The sequence below is a fragment of the Melanerpes formicivorus genome, unplaced genomic scaffold (genome assembly GCF_026170545.1).
Source record: "Melanerpes formicivorus ecotype bairdi unplaced genomic scaffold, bMelFor1.0.p_v2 SCAF_31, whole genome shotgun sequence".
Classification (NCBI taxonomy): domain Eukaryota; kingdom Metazoa; phylum Chordata; class Aves; order Piciformes; family Picidae; genus Melanerpes; species Melanerpes formicivorus.
Genome location: NW_027142383.1, coordinates 3,281,500 through 3,297,535, shown reverse-complemented (window position 1 = coordinate 3,297,535; position 16,036 = coordinate 3,281,500). Strand labels below are relative to the sequence as shown.

The window sequence follows — 16,036 nt, the reverse complement described above, 5'->3', positions numbered from 1 at the left end:
AGTGGAAATGGTTTCTCTTTCGAGTCACATCATACAGAGGTTTCACAATCTGACTGTATCCAGGAATGTGCAGTCTCCAAAATCCCACTATCCCCAAGAAACATAGGGTCTCTTGCTTGTTTGTGGGATTTGCCATGGTAGAGACTCTATTTACCACATCCACTGGAATGTGTCGGCATCCATCCTGCCACCGCACTCCCAGAAACTGAATCTCTGTGGTAGGTCCTTTCACCTTGTCACGTTTGATGGCAAAGCCTGCATTCAGAAGAATGTCAATGATTTTGTTACCTTTCTCGAAGACTTCCTCAGCAGTTTTACCCCAGACGATGATATCATCGGTGAACTGGATGTGTTCTGGAGCACCGCCTTTCTCCAGAGCATCGTGGATCACTGCATGACAGATGCTTGAGCTGTGGATCCAGCCCATTGGCAGTCTGTTGAAAGTGTACTGGATTCCTCTCCAGGTGAAAGCAAACTGAGGCCTGCATTCCTCTGCTATGGGAATAGAGAAAAATGCATTAGCAATGTCTATGGTAGCATACCATTTGGCCTCTTTGGATTCCAGCTCATACTGTAGCTCCATCATGTCTGGTACTGCTGCACTCATAGGTGGTGTCACTTCATTTAGGGCTCGGTAGTCTACCGTCAGACGCCAGTCTCCATTCTGCTTCGGCACAGGCCACACTGGACTGTTGAAAGGTGAATGAGTTTTGCTGACGACTTTCTGACTCTCCAACTGACGAATCAGATTCTGAATGGGCAACAAAGAGTCACGGTTGGTTCTGTACTCTCTGTGATGCACAGTCTGAGAAGCAACCGGCAATTTAATGTCCTGTATCTTATGTTGTCCCACAACTGCAGATTCATCAGAAAGCTCAGGTCTAGCAGACAGCTTCAATTTTTGTCCATCAATTTCTATGGAAGCTACTCCAAAAGCCCATTTGTAACCTCTAGGGTCTTTGAAACGCCCTTCTCTCAGAAAATCAATTCCCAAAATACAAGGTGCATCAGGTCCGGTCACAACTGTATGCTTCCTCCATTGTTTACCAGTTAAACTTATATTAACCTCTACCTTACTTAACTCTTGAGATCCACCAGTGACTCCCAGAATAGTTATAGACTCTGATCCCTGATAATTTGATGGCATTATGGTGCACTGAGCTCCTGTGTCAACCAAGGCCCTGTACTTCCAAAATTGTGAAGTGCCAGGCCACTGGATGTACACATCCCAATAGATTCTATTATCTCTGTTATCCGTCTCCTCCCCCTGGCGGGAGGCAGGGCACCCCTAGTTATGGGGAACATGCCCACATGTGCATTGCACATAGTTTGCAGGGTTATAACTTTGCATGTTATAACTGGAGCCACTGTTGGAGCTATAAGAGTCGTTCTGGGGAACTGTGGAAGTAACAGCTACCCTTCTGGTATTGCTACCTCGGGTTCCGCCACTTTGCAATTCCCTCAGTCTCCTGAAAAGATTAGAAGTTGGTTGGCCATCCCAGCGGTTCATGTTCTCACCAAACTGATCATGCAGAGTTATCCAAATAGTTCTACGTGATTGCCTTGGTGGTCTGTTTTGGAATGACTTGTTTTGGAATGTCCTGTTTTGGAATGACCTCCTTGGAGGACGTGTATTCCTCACAGATGAAACTTGTATCCACCTGGAGGAAGAATTGAAATTATCCTTCTGTGCCAATTGGTATATGGAATCTTTCAGATCCTTCATGCAATTCTCAGTCTTTCCAGACAGAGTTTCAATGGCTGAAACCAAAGAACCACGCGTCATGCTATCCTCCAGTTGTCTCATTTGATCACTGAATTGGCCGACCGTAGGAGAAGCTCCACCATAACTTCTTGACACAATTCTGCTTGCCAGAATGTTTGCATAATTAGAAGGAGCAAGTGTGATGATCTTTTTAGCAAGACCAATACCCACAGGAATGTCATCAGGATTCAGAGTTTCATGTTCACCATAGAGTAGCTCTCTAACAGCAAATTCTCTCAGGCGCTTAATTCCCTCATCTATGGTAGTCCAGGGTTTAGGATTCCATGTGAGATCATCTCGGGAAGGGTATCTCAGGGGAACCGCTATTAAAAGGCGTATCCACAGATTAACCTTACCGAGAGCCCTTCCTAGATGTCTATCTATTCCATTATCCCTTGAGAGAGTTCCTAACTGAGCTACTGACTTGTCTCCAACTGCTAGAGCTGGAGCACCTGTATCATAACACCTACTAAGCCAAGCTAGAACTGGCTCCTTATCTGCCCTGGTGAAATCTTTACGGACAATTCGCAATTCCTCGCGGGGAGAAGAACACTCTGAAATATCATCTGCGTCTTCGTCTCCCTGAATTCTTTGTCCATATAATCCTGCTGTCATTCTCCTAAGGATTTCTTTAAGATGAGAACCACCTTTGCCAGCTGCTTTCCTAACTTCATCTGTATCCTGCTTTGATCTCACTAGGTTAGCTAGATCTTTAAAACAAACCTTCTCTTCCTCGTCAGCAGGATCTTTTAGAGTAGAGGGCCCCTCACCAGGATCAGTCTCCAGCTCTTCTTCTCCATCTTTGGCCTTTCCACTTTTAGTCTTTAAAGTAGCCACCTTAACTGGAGCTGTGTTTGAATTTACAGCCACCTTAATGGAAGCTGACAGGTCCTGAGATAAATCAGCTGCTGGGGCAGTGACTTCCGGTCCCACCGAGGGAGTGGGTGGAAGTGACATTGCTCCATTAATGGCCGACGGAGAAGAAGAAGGAGGAGAAGGAGTAGGCGCCATGTTGATACCAGCTGACGCCCTTGGCAGCTTGCCAGAATCAGCAGCAAAATGATTTAGAGCTGCTTTACCAATTGACTTTTTAGCCTTCTTTTTAACTGACACGGGTTCTGCACATTCCTCGTCACTAGATGACTCTGGGACTGATCCAGAGCCACAGCGTTTTCTTTTTGATCTAGTTTTAATAACAAAACAAGCTCTGGACACCTTTCTGTCTCGCCGCAAAGAGACCAGCAGATACACCTTAATTATCACTGAGAGCAGGATTATACACATGAAATAAATCACCTTTGGATCCCAGGCATCACCTAAAGTTACTCTCTCCTCAGGCGGAATCCTAAAGCCCTTTATCTCAATTGGGAGAGTGGTGGAGGTAACATTCCTGTATCTCACTGGCCATAAGAAATTCATGCATTTTCCATACCATAATTTAACTCTATACATAACCCGCATATAAATTGTCCTCACCAAATATTTACCCAGGTAATCCAAAATCAAACCCAAACAATATCTGTAAACCAGAGCCCCAAAAATTGAAAAGAATAATCGCTCCACAAACCACAATACCTTCATGTTTGCTAATTCAACTGGAAAACACTAAATCAATCAAGTAATAAATTAAACTAATTATCTGCCGCACGTTGGGTGCGCCAAGAAAAAAAATGTGGTGGGTTGGAAGGGTAAGGCCAAGAAGCCTCCTCCCTTCCCCCTTGTAAGGTAAAGGGAAAGAAAATTGAAGGGAAAAGGGAAAAAAAAACTCACAAGCTGAATTAGCAAAGCAGTGGAGCTTTATATTTACAAAGCAATGTAGGGTATGCGGGGGAATATATACAAATTTACAATATTTGCAATATATACAAAGATATACAATAAAGTAACACAGAAATGAGAGTTCCCCCCCCCTTGCTGAGGGGGTTCCCCACCTCCGCTTTCCCCTCTCTCCCCCCTCTTCCCCAGAGTAGATCAGAAAAGAGAGAGAAAGAGGAATAAAAAATTAGAAGCAGTTTGTGTTAATTGGAAAGGCGTTAATACAGGCCTTATCAGGTTTGTCAGTTTGAAGGCTGAAGCCTTGGCAGAGAGCCCAGCACAGAGAGAGCTGCTGCCCAAAGAAGAGGCGGAAGCAAGACTAAAGATAAAAAGTGCCGGAGTGCCCAGGATACCTCCTGCACTCCCAGTTCAGAAGGTGCTTCCTCCCACTTTACCAATGAAATTAGTTTAGATTATTCTTTCCGTTTACCAACTTCCGTCCACCATATTCCCTTTCTTAAGGGGACAACGTCAACCGGTCACATCAGGCAGATCTAGCTGAAGGAGTTTCTCAAGTAGACATGGACTCTGATTTTGATCTTGACTGGAAACACCGAGGTGAGATGTTCTTAGCTGGGTGGGCATCCCATCATCAAGGCAGAGATGCAACCTACCAATGGGCTCGTGACAGATCCATAGACATTTCCATGGATGGTATTACACAAGCCGTGCATGACTGTGACATTTGTGCTGCTATTAATCAAAGTGAATTAAGCCCTTGTGGTATGGTGACAGATGGTCAAAGTATACGTATGGTGAAGCTTGGCAGATTGACTATATCACTTTACCTCGTTCTCGGTCTGGTAAGTAATATGTGCCTTCTATGGTAGAAGCAAACACTGGATGGTTGGAAACTTATCCAGTTCCACATGCAATGGCACGCAACACCATTGTTGGTTTGGAGAGACAAGTCCATTGGAGACATGGAACTCCAGAGAGGACTGAGTCAGACAATGGAAGTAATTTCAAAAACAGTCTTGTGAAAAACTGTGGCAACTGTGGAGGTGGTGGAGTCACCATCCCTGTAGGTGTTCAAGAGGGGATTGGACGTGGCACTTGGTGCCATGGTCTAGTCATGAGGTCTGTGGTGACAGGTTGGACTCGATGATCTTTGTGGTCTCTTCCAACCTTAGTGATACTGTGATACTGTTACTGTGAAACAGCATGACATTTAGTGAATATTCCACATTCCCTACTATGCACCAGCCACAGCAAAAATTGAATGCTACAACAGTTTGCTGAAGGCCACTGTCAAAGCAATGGGGGGTGGATCTTTGAAACAGTGGGAGAAACATTTAGCACAAGCATCCTGGCTGGTAAATAGTAGAGGTTCAGTGAATCGAGATGGACCTGCACACTCAGATCTGCTTCAAAAATTAGAAGGTGATGGAGTTCCTCTTGTTAGAGCAAAGAATCCGTTGGGCTAAATTATTTGCGTATTTTCTCCTTCAGGAGAGGCCAATCCTGTCCAACGGGTGGTTTCTGCTGAAGGTCCTGGTCACACTTACTGGGTAATGCAAGAGAATGGTGAAATTCAGTGTATTCCACAAAGAAATCTAACTTTAGCTGAGAGAATTGTGAGTGTTCTGTAGATACAGCATGCAGCTGAAAAGACAAATCCATGAGGGAGGAATCTTTGATGCACAAACCCTACAAACCCTGAAGGCCCAGTGTCACCTTAGAGTCCCTGTTCCTTTGCCTCATCTGCAAGGAACAAAACTTTTCTGTTTGCTTGTTTCCTGGTTTTGAACTTTCGAATTATCTACATCAGAGATAGCTGGAATGCACTCTGAACTTTATTTACTCATTATTGTAGATATTGTTTTAGATTAGATTAATAGTATTTGCAGCCAATGAAATTGGCACAAACCCTAAGAACCTTGAGAGCCCTGAGTCATCTGAGAGTCCCTGTTCCTTTTGCCTCATCTGCAGAGAAAGAAACTGTTCTGTTTTCTTGTTTCCTGTTTTTTTGACTTCTGAATCATCTACATCTGAGATAGCTAGAATGAACTATGAACTTTTTTTACTCATTATTGTAGATATTGTTTTATATTAGATTAATAGTATTAGCAGCCAATGAAATTGTTTAGAAGTGGTGGATTATGGTGGGTTTAGGCTATGCCTTTAAAATTTAGTTACAGATTTTGAACAGAAAAGTAGAAAAATATAAATAATTCACTATTGGTTTTAAAAAGGAAAACAAAAGATTATTCTAAACAAATTCATTGGATAAATATCTAGAATAAGATGGGCTGTACCTAAACAATTGTGTCTTTTTCTTTCCTGATCTTTGCTGTCCCAGCATGTTTTTACTTAAATTATTGGATGCTGTCATACAGATTTGGGCAAAAATGACCTTGTAGAATTAAGTGACTTAATGCTTTCATCCTGATGGCACGTTGGCACATTTTCCATCCAAAAGCAGGGCAGCTGAAAAAGCTGGGGTTTGTCTGTAAAATAATTTTTGTGGTGTAACTGTTTCTGTTGAACACTTACTTCAAAAACAAAATCAATTTGCAAAAGAGATTCATTTGATACATTGTCTTAATGCTCTAACTGCTTTTCTAAACACATTTTTGCAGAATGCAAAGCCTCTGTGTCTTGAATGTATCAGCAGAGCTTGAATTACTTCTCACATGATAGTTTAAAAACAGTAAAACATTTCAAACTGCAGCAGCTGAAGGGCAAAGGTGACACATGATTGCCCTATAAATCGTAGTGAATATACAGGTTTTTGCCTGTGAATCTTTTGTTGTCTTCAGATAATAACGATCAATCTTTTTACCTTAAAGACTGAAACACTAGAGTTCTTGGGTTGTGGGTTTTTCTGAATGTATAAATACTTTTGACAAAAGTTTCTAACTTTGAGAAGAAGAGGTATTCACCCTTTGAAGGGAAATCACAGAATCGCAGAACATTAGGAGTTGGAAGGGACCTCCAGAGATCTAGTCCACAGCCCCTGCCAAAGCAGGATCACCTAGGGCAGGCCGCACAAGAACACATTCGCACAGGTTTTGATAGTCTCCAGAGAAGGAAACTCCACAACTTCTCTGGGCAGCCTGTTCCAGTGCTCTGTCATGCTCATCATAAAGAAGCTTCTCCTCATGTTGCGGTGGAACAGCTACATACCTTTTAAGAAAGACATATCAGAAAGGCGAGGTGGTGGATTTCCTCTTTACATGAGAGAGGAACGGGAATGTATCAAGCTCTGCATGGTGGGGGGTGAAGGATATGTTGAAAGCTTATGGGTAAGAATTAAGGGACAGGCTAATATGGGTGACACTGTAGTGAGTGTTTAGTATAGGCCACCTGATCAGGAAGAGGCAGTAGATGAAGTCTTCTACAGACAGCTGAAAGTAGCCTTGCAATCACATGCCCTAATTATGGTGGGGGACTTCAACCACTGATATTTGCTGGAACCAACTAAGAGAGGTATGCTGTTGAACCTTGTGCTAACAAAGAAGGTCTGGCTGGGAATGTGAAGGTTGGGGGCAGCCTTGACTACAGTGACCATGAGATGGTGGAGTTCAGGATCATGCAAGGAAGTAATGGCAATAAGTAGGATTGTAACCCTGGATTTGAGGCGACCTCTTCAGAGACCTACTTGGAGGAATCCCATGGGCTCTAGAAAGTAGTAGGGTCCAAGAGAGGACCTAGGAAATTAGAGGCAAAACAGCCTCACCTCCATCCCTTGAAAGGTGAGGGAACAGCTCACTCTGGAGGTCATCTCTAAGCATGTGGAGGAAAAGGTGTTATGGGTTAAGTTGAACCTGTTGCTGTTATTCATAACATGCTGCAGTCATGCCAGCTTCAAAAAGTGAAAATGCTAATTGGAGCAAAGTATTATGTGGCTTGATTGCAACATGGGAGGCTTCCTCTTCTGATTGCTGCTTCTGGGTTTTGACTTCTTGTGTGTGGTCTCTTTTCTGCAGGCATGGCGGTGGAAAGAGTGGTAGTCAGTTAGCTGCTGTTTTTGACTTCCTGTTTTATGATGGATTTCCCCCCCTGTGTATTTCACTGTGTTTCTTCTGCAAATAGGCTAAGCTAAGGTAATCATGTATTGTATTTTTAGATTAATTAGATTATCAGCTAAGGTAATTATGCACTGTGCTTATGATATCTCATGTTATATTAAACTCTTACCTCTTTATCTCAGCCCTGCGTTTTGTGTGTCACTCTTCCCCTCACTTTTTTCTTAGGGGAACAGGCAGGTTAGCCCTTGCACTAAACCATTACATTCTTTTTTGGTGCACCAACGTGGGGCAGCAAAAGCAGCTGTGTTAATTAAGGCAGGAGACAAAAGGGTTGAGATAAACAAGAAGAGGATTCAGTTACGGCTTGAAGCATGTTAAGAAAGTTTTGTGTGAGTTTTTTTGTCCTTTTCTGTTGTGTGATGTATTTCCTTTCTGATTTCCCTTCTGGGGGCCAATGTGCCTGTATGTGCTTGCGGTGGTGCAGGGAAAAAGAAGCATAAAGCAGTTTTGGCCTGCAAAAGATAAGGATGAACAGGGGAACAAGAGAAAGAGAGAGCTGTTTGCTGTTTGTGCTCTCATCTCTTGTCAGGCCTTTGGAAGATGGCCAAGGTCAGTGCATGGAACTAGCAAAGGCCTCAGGGACACGACCTGTGTTTCAGCCATGAGAAACAGATGCTCCCCTGTCTGAGGGAGAGAATCTGGAGGTACACACCCCGGCACCCTGTGGTTTTACTTGCATGACCACAGGGAGGACACGAGGAAGTGGGATGGAAAACTCACTCCAGTCCTAGCTTCACAAGTACATGGATTACAGGGGAATTCTTCCTCAAAGAATGCTGCTTCAGTTTCCAGTGGAAAATCACCCAAGAAAGACCAGACAAGCTGATACTGCTTCTGATTCTTCTGAAAGGACTCGCAAAGCCTCTTCACAAGATGCAGGTGATTCTAGTCAGAATTAGAGGGGTCCTGCCTCCAACCAGATGGAGGAGAGGGACAACTTATCCTTGGCGCTATCCTTAGGCATATCAAGGACAAGATGGTCATTAGGAGCAGGTTTTACCAAAGGGAAGTCATGTTTGACCAACCTGATAACCTTTTATGAGGACATAACCAGGTGGATAGATGATGGTAGAGCTGTGGATGTGGTTTATCTTGATTTCAGTAAAGCATTTGACACCATCTCCCACAGCATCCTTGCAGCTAAACTGGGGAAATGTGGTTTGGATGATCAGGTAGTGAGGTGGACTGAGAACTGGTTGAAGGAAAGAAGTCAGAGAGTTGTGGTCAATGGGATGGAGTATAGTTGGAGGCCTGCTTCTAGTGAAGTCCTTCAGGGGTCATTACTGGGACCAGTACTATTCAATATATTCATCAATGACCTGGATGAGGGAACAGTGTGCACTGTCAGCAAGTTTGATGGTGACACAAAACTGGGTGCCATGGTTTAGTTGATTAGGTGGGTTGGATTAGTTGATAGGTTGGACGAGATGATCTTGAAGGTCTCTTCCAACCTGGTTTATTCTATTCTATTCTAAATGTTGTGAGGGAAATAAATGATGCTTGGGTGGAGTGGCTGACACGCCAAAAGGTTGTGCTGCTATTCAGCAAGACTTATACAGGCTGGAGAGTTGGGCAGGGAAAAAGTGAATTAAATTTAATAAGAGCAAGTGCAGAGTCTTGCACCTGGGAAAGAACAACCCCATATATCAGTGCAGGTTTGGAACTGACCTGTTGGAGAGCAATGAAGGGGAAAAGGAGAAAAGGACCTGGGGGTCCTACTGGATGGGAGGTTAACCATGAGCCAGCAATGTGTTCTTGTGGCCAAGAAGACAAATGCCACTCTGGGGTGTATTAGAAGTGGTGTGGCTAGTAGGTCGAGAGAGCTTCTCCTCCCCCTTTACTCTGCCCTGGTGAGGCCACATATGGAATATTGTGTCCAGTTCTGGGCCCCTGAGTTCAGGAAGGACAGGGAACTGCTTCAAAGAGTCCAGTGCAGAGCCACAAAACTGATTAGGGGAGTGGAACATCTTCCTTATGAGGAGAGACTGAGGGAGCTGGGTCTCTTTAGCTTGGAGAAGAGGAGACTAAGGGGTGACCTCATTAATGTTTATAAATATGTAAAGGGTGAGTGCCAAGAGGATGGAGTCAGACTCTTCTCGGTGATGCCCAATGCCAGGACAAGGGGCAATGGGTGGAAATTGAGGCATAGGAAGTTCCATGGAAACATGAGGAAAAAACTTTTCACTGTAAGGGTGACGGAACACTGGAACATCCTGGTCTCCAAACTGGTGACACATGGGTTTGATGGGTGGACCACTAGATGGATAAGGAACTGGCTTGATGGCCTCACCCAAAGAGTGGCTGTCTATGGCTCTATGTGCCAGTGGAGGCCAGTGACAAGTGGAGTCCCTCAGGGATCAGTCCTGGGACCTGTCTTGTTCAACATCTTTGTGGGTGACATGGACAGTGGCATTGAGTGCACCCTCAGCAAGTTTGCTGATGACACCAGCTGTGTGGTGCAGCAGACATGCTGGAGGGAAGGGAGGCCATCCAGAGGGACCTTGACAGGCTGGAGAGGTGGGCACAAGCCAACCTCATGAGGTTCAACAAGAGCAAGTGCAGGGTCCTGCATCTGGGTCGAAGCAATCCCCGGCACAAATCCAGGCTGGGCAGTGACTGGCTGGAAAGCAGCCCTGAGGAGAGAGACTTGGGGGTGCTGGTGGACGGGAAGCTCAACATGAGCTCTCAATGTGCACTTGCAGCCCGCAAAGCCAATCAGATCCTGGGCTGCATCAGGAGAAGTGTGGCCAGCAGGTCGAGGGAGGTGATCCTCCCCCTCTACTCAGCTCTGGTGAGGCCCCACCTGGAGTACTGTGTCCAGTTCTGGAGCCCCTATTACAGGACGGATATGGACATGCTGGAACGTGTCCAGAGAAGGGCCACAAGGATGATCAGAGGGCTGGAGCACCTCTCCTGTGAGGACAGACTGAAGGAGTTGGGGCTGTTCAGTCTGCAGAAGAGAAGGCTCCGAGGTGACCTAATTGTGGCCTTCCAGTATATGAAAGGGGCCTACAGGAAGGCTGGGGTGGGACTTCTCAGGATCTCAGGTAGTGATAGGACTAGGGGGAATGGAATGAAGCTGGAGGTGGGCAGATTCAGGCTGGATGTGAGGAGGAGGTTCTTCACCATGAGAGTGGTGAAGCCCTAGAATGGGTTGTCCAGGGAGGTGGTTCGGGCCCCGTCCCTGGAGGTGTTTAAGCCCAGGCTGGATGAGGCTCTGTCCAGCCTGATCTAGTGTGGAGTGTCCCTGCCCATGGCAGGGGGGTTGGAACTAGATGATCCTTGTGGTCCCTTCCAACCCTGACTGATACTATGATACTCCTATGATACTACTACTATGATACTATGAACAGGCTGCCCAGGGAGATTGTGGAGTCTCCCTCACAGGAAATATTCAAAGCCCACCTGGATGTGTTGCAGTGTGATCTGGTATATGTGATCCTGTTCTGGAAGGAGGGTTGGACTAGATGACCTTTCAAGGTCCCTTCCAGCCCCTAACATTCTGTGATTCTTTAAATACACAAACAGAAAAACAAGAAGAAAATAGTTCTTAATTTTTACCAGCGAGTTCATCATTGCACTGTAGTGCTTCTAAATTTTAGGCCTCAAGGGCAGCTGATCTTTTTGTTTAAACCCTCTGTAACTTAAGAAGGCTGGATATATTGGGTCTGCATGGCAAGGTTTTGGTAGTGGGGGAGCTGCAGGGATGGTTTCTGTGAGAAGCTGCCAGCATCTTCCCTATGTCTGATAGAACCAATGCCAGCTAGCTCCAACATGGAATTTCTGCTCGCCAAGGCTGAGACAATGAGTGAAAATGGTAGCACCTCTGTGATAACATATCTAAGAAGGGGAGTAGGAAGCTGCAGACACCAAGGTCAGTGAAGAAAGGGGGAGGAGTTGCTCCAGGTACTGGAGCAGATATTCCCCTCCAGCTCATGATGAAGACCATGGTGAAGCAGACTGTTCCTTGGCAGCCCATGGAATACCCCATGCTGGAGCAGGTGGATACACCCTGCAGGAGGCTGTGACCACATGGAGAACTTATGCTGGAACAGGTTCCTGTTAGAACCTGTGGCCCCGTGAGGGACCCATGCTGGAGCAATCTGTTCCTGAAGGACTACAGTCCATGGAAAGGACCCACAATGTAGCAGTTTGTGAAGAACTGCAGCCCATGGGAAGGACCTATGTTGAAGAAGTTCATGGAGGACTATCTCCCATGGGTGAGACTGCATGGTAGAGCAGGGGAAGAATGTGGAGAGGAAGGAATGGCAGAGACAACACATGATGAACTGACCGCAACCCCCATTCCCTGTCCCCTCGCACTCTTCAGGGGAAGGGGGTAGAGAAATCATGAGTGAAATTGAGCCTGGGAAGAAGGGGGAAGGGTAGGGGAAAGGTGTTTTAAGTTTTGGGTTTATTTCTCATTATCCTTCTCTGTTTTGGTTTATCATAAATTAAACTAATTTCCCATAGTGTAGTCTGTTTTGCCCATAGTGGTAATTGCTGAATGATCTTCCTGTCCTTATCTCAACCTACAAGCCTTTCATTATATTTTCTCTCCCCCATCCTGCTGAGGAGAGGAATGATAGAGCAACTTTGGGCACCTGGCATCCAGCCAGGACCAACCCACCACAGTAAATTAGAATTCTGTATTAGCACTGTCATTGTTTAGATCAGGATCAGTGTTTATAAATGGTGCTACTTGTAACATAAATTCTCAAAAAATCTGAAATCTCAGAGTGGGAGGCAGAGCTGGGCACTGTGTTTATGTCAGCTTCAGCTCTACTTTAACTGGCAAATATCCTCTTGAAAAATCAAGGTTTCTATGTATGACCTTCAGGGTAGAGTATCAGTACCAAAGATGAATGTAATCCAAACAGTGATGCTGACTGCACAACCTGCTCTGAAATATGCAGCACAAACAAATAGAAAAAATAAGATATTTTCCTCTTTGCTTCCCATAGCTTGAAGAGCTTTTTGAAAGTAATCTGAGATGCAACATTTTGGATTAGAGCTATATATATAGTTCTTTTTTTCCACCTAATTTTCATGTTATGCTGCTTCCTACAACATACTTTTCTTATATTTCAAGAACATTAAATCAGTTTTGGGCTTTGAGGGAGTGTGATTTTATATTATTTCCATTATAAATAATTAACATATAACATCACACTTGTTTCAGATTTTATATTCACAGTCTGTGCTAGTTTAATATTGATATAGCATATGAAATTTGTTTGTATTGCACTCTATACCCCTGACTTCAAGCTTGAGCCAAAAATCAATGTCATGTATACATAAAATACAAAAGAAACAACCAAATTCTGCAGTGATAAAGTACTAAGAGTCAAACTTGGGTCTTTATGTTGGGAAAACAAATTATTTTAGGTATGATCTTCAGAGAACAGTTTGAGACCTTGGTTCAACAGGATGCTTTATCGAGTCATGGCCAAAGCGAGCACCATACCTTCTTATAAGAAAACCCAGGTCTTTTGCCTTGTGCTTTATCATGCCAGGTGAAAATGCAGAATTCTGAAACAGTACATGCATGTATCATTCAGTATTGTAAATCTGATATCTTGTGTATTGGTAACTGCAGCAGTTTCCCTTTCCAAAGAGCTACACAAACATACATGCCTTACCAGATTGCTTGGTCTGAAGGTGAGCTTTAGCACCAGCTAAATGGTGGGAGAGGTGAAAGCAAAGAGATTGTGACTTGTGTCAGTGAATTGGTGGCAGTTGAGATTAGGACCTGGGTTTATGCTGGTTGAGTGCAATACTTCCTTCTTACTTATTGAGAGATGTCATGAAGGAGACAGACAAAACAGGAGGCTAACATCCACTGATTTATTACAATTAAATCTGCTCTCTTTCCAACACAATAAAATTACAGGTTTGGATGTCAGTTGGGAAAATACTGTTGCACAACTAATTAAACCAACTATTTGGAATGATGAACCAAAACATGCACACAACTCACTCATAAAAGGAAAATTTCTCATAGATACCCAGGATATATATGTACTCACCAAGGGGGGGGGGGGGGGTAGTGGGGGTCCTTAGGTTCCATTCTAAAGGGGAGAAGTTCCAAGCTGCAAAGGCTGCTTCTGTGGAGCGAGAGAGCTCCTCTCCATATCGGAACTCATTTATACCCCTGTCGGTTTGGCTGTGGTCGATTGCTCAATTAGTTGGTTTTCCAAGCAAACAAAAGGACCTTAGACTCAGGGGCACCAGAGATAAAAAGCTGATAAAGATCAATCCCTCACAAACCTTGCCTCGAGGTCTTTCCTGAGGTGGGTATGGGATGGTTGCAACTGCCACAATCCACCCTGTGACCACAGTCACAACTCCAGTGGCCTCCTTGGAGTGGTGGTGCAGTCACCTCTTGACTCCAATGTTAAAAGGGAGTGCAATCTCAGTGAGGTTTTGTGCTCATTATGGATCATAATTTTCAATATTAAACACATGAATAATTTCAACATATTTTTCTCACTGCATGTCTAATATGCTTAATAAACTGCTACAAGAGAATAGTTAAATTTACTGGTAGGTGCAGGCTTCCTGGTGTGGAGTTTGGACATTTGCTGCCAACTTGCTGAGCTACTGGGAATTTCACACTGATTTCTGCTTTGGCAGCTATCATTTACCAAATAAATGTTTTGCTTGCTATTAAACTTTTATGAATGTTGTGATGGAATGGCAGAGGGCTTGTAAACTAGCTCCTTTTGATTGCATCCAAGGTGAAAATGGTACGTACAAAAGAAAGGGTTCACTATGCTTGTAGGTAAGGCAAGTTTTTTATGATTTATAATGTTTCAGAATAGATTATGAATTTTGCTTCATTAATAAAAGGTTATTGATAATGAGAAACACTATTTTATTTAATAATGTAAGCTCCCTCTTTTTTCTTTTTTTATTTTTTCTTTTTTGCTCCTTAACAGGTTTTCACTTGAGTGGCACAGTGACAGAGCCTGCAATACAATCAGAGCCAGAAACTGTTTGCAATGTAGCTATCAGCTTTGATCGTTGCAAGATTACATCTGTGACCTGTAGCTGCAGAAACAAGGATATATTTTACTGTGTCCATGTTGTGGCACTCTCTTTATACCGGATCCGCAAGCCAGATCAGGTCAAACTGCATCTTCCCATTTCAGAGACACTCTTTCAAATGAATAGAGATCAACTACAAAAATTTGCACAGTATTTGATCACAGTTCACCACACAGAAGTTTTACCAACTGCTCAAAAATTAGCAGATGAAATTCTTTCTCAGAACTCAGAAATCAGTCAAGTCCATGGTAAGTTTGATATTTGTTCTTCCTTTTGTTTCATTCCCTCTTTCATTTGTTACTAAATCTTTGTTTTAAGTTGTTTAGGAAGTAATACTTTTTGGAAAAGAAAAAAAGATACATTTGTTAGATACAGCGTAGGTGGAACTGAACACACCTGCAGCACAGGAGATATGACAGATTGGATGGTGATCTTATGTTCAGCTGCCTATGCTATTAGAACCAGGAACAGATTTCTTCTGGTTAGCTTTTTAATTTCTAATTTCTTTTTTAATTTCTACAAAAAAGCCTTGTAGACTTCTCTTGCTATGAAAAGTTTAACCTCACTAAACCAGTGTTTGAAGAGAAATTATACTGAACACTACTTGAAGGCACAGGTAAGTAAGAAGAAAAACTTACAAAAACTTGCTTATAAAAGAAAGATCTGGCACAGGAGGACTATAAACAGATTTGATTAAAGGAAAGTCCTGAATCTGGAGTTGGATGAAAGCATTCTCTTCAGTGTTACCTAGAGGTGTTTTAATTCTGGGATTGTTTTATATACAACCTCTAATTTATTTTTTTCTTCTTGTGATGGCTGTACTAGTTCTGATTTTCATATATTTCTACCAATAGGCAAAAGGAATTAGCTCTTGAATGCTACTTATTTTTGCATAAGAATTATCCAGGGCTTTGAACATCTCAGACCACAGCAGTCTTCTTGACCTGCTTGTGAGCTGGAATAAACATTTATTTAGAATAAAGCAAACTAGGTTGGAAGAGACCGTCAAGATCATCATGTCCAACCCATCAACCAATCCAACCCACCTAAACAACTAACCCATGGCACCAAGCACCCCATCAAGTCTCCTCCTGAAAACCTCCAATGACAGCGACTCCACCACATCCTTGGGCAGCCCATTCCAATGGGCAATCACTCTTTCTGTATAGAACTTCTTCCTAACATCCAACCTAAACTTCCCCTGGCGCAGCCTGAGACTGTGTCCTCTTGTTCTGGTACTGGCTGCCTGGGAGAAGAGACCCTGTCTACAACCTCCCTTCAGGTAGTTGTAGAGAATAATAAGGTCACCCCTGAGTCTCCTCTTCTCCAGGCTAAGCAATCCCAGTTCCCTCAGTCTTTCCTCATAGGGCTT

At 43.6% G+C, this 16,036-nt stretch overlaps 1 protein-coding gene across 3 annotated transcripts in view; it reads left to right on the top strand.

Annotated features, from left to right (window-relative positions):
* The window catches only part of ZSWIM6 (zinc finger SWIM-type containing 6), a 321,402-nt gene that overhangs the window by 82,206 nt on the left and 223,160 nt on the right, over window positions 1-16,036 (top strand). For all 3 annotated transcript variants that reach the window (XM_068155388.1, XM_068155387.1, XM_068155386.1), the window contains exon 2: window positions 14,556-14,912. In XM_068155388.1, coding sequence (XP_068011489.1) covers window positions 14,556-14,912 — 357 coding nt within the window. The remainder of the gene's footprint in view (window positions 1-14,555; window positions 14,913-16,036) is intronic.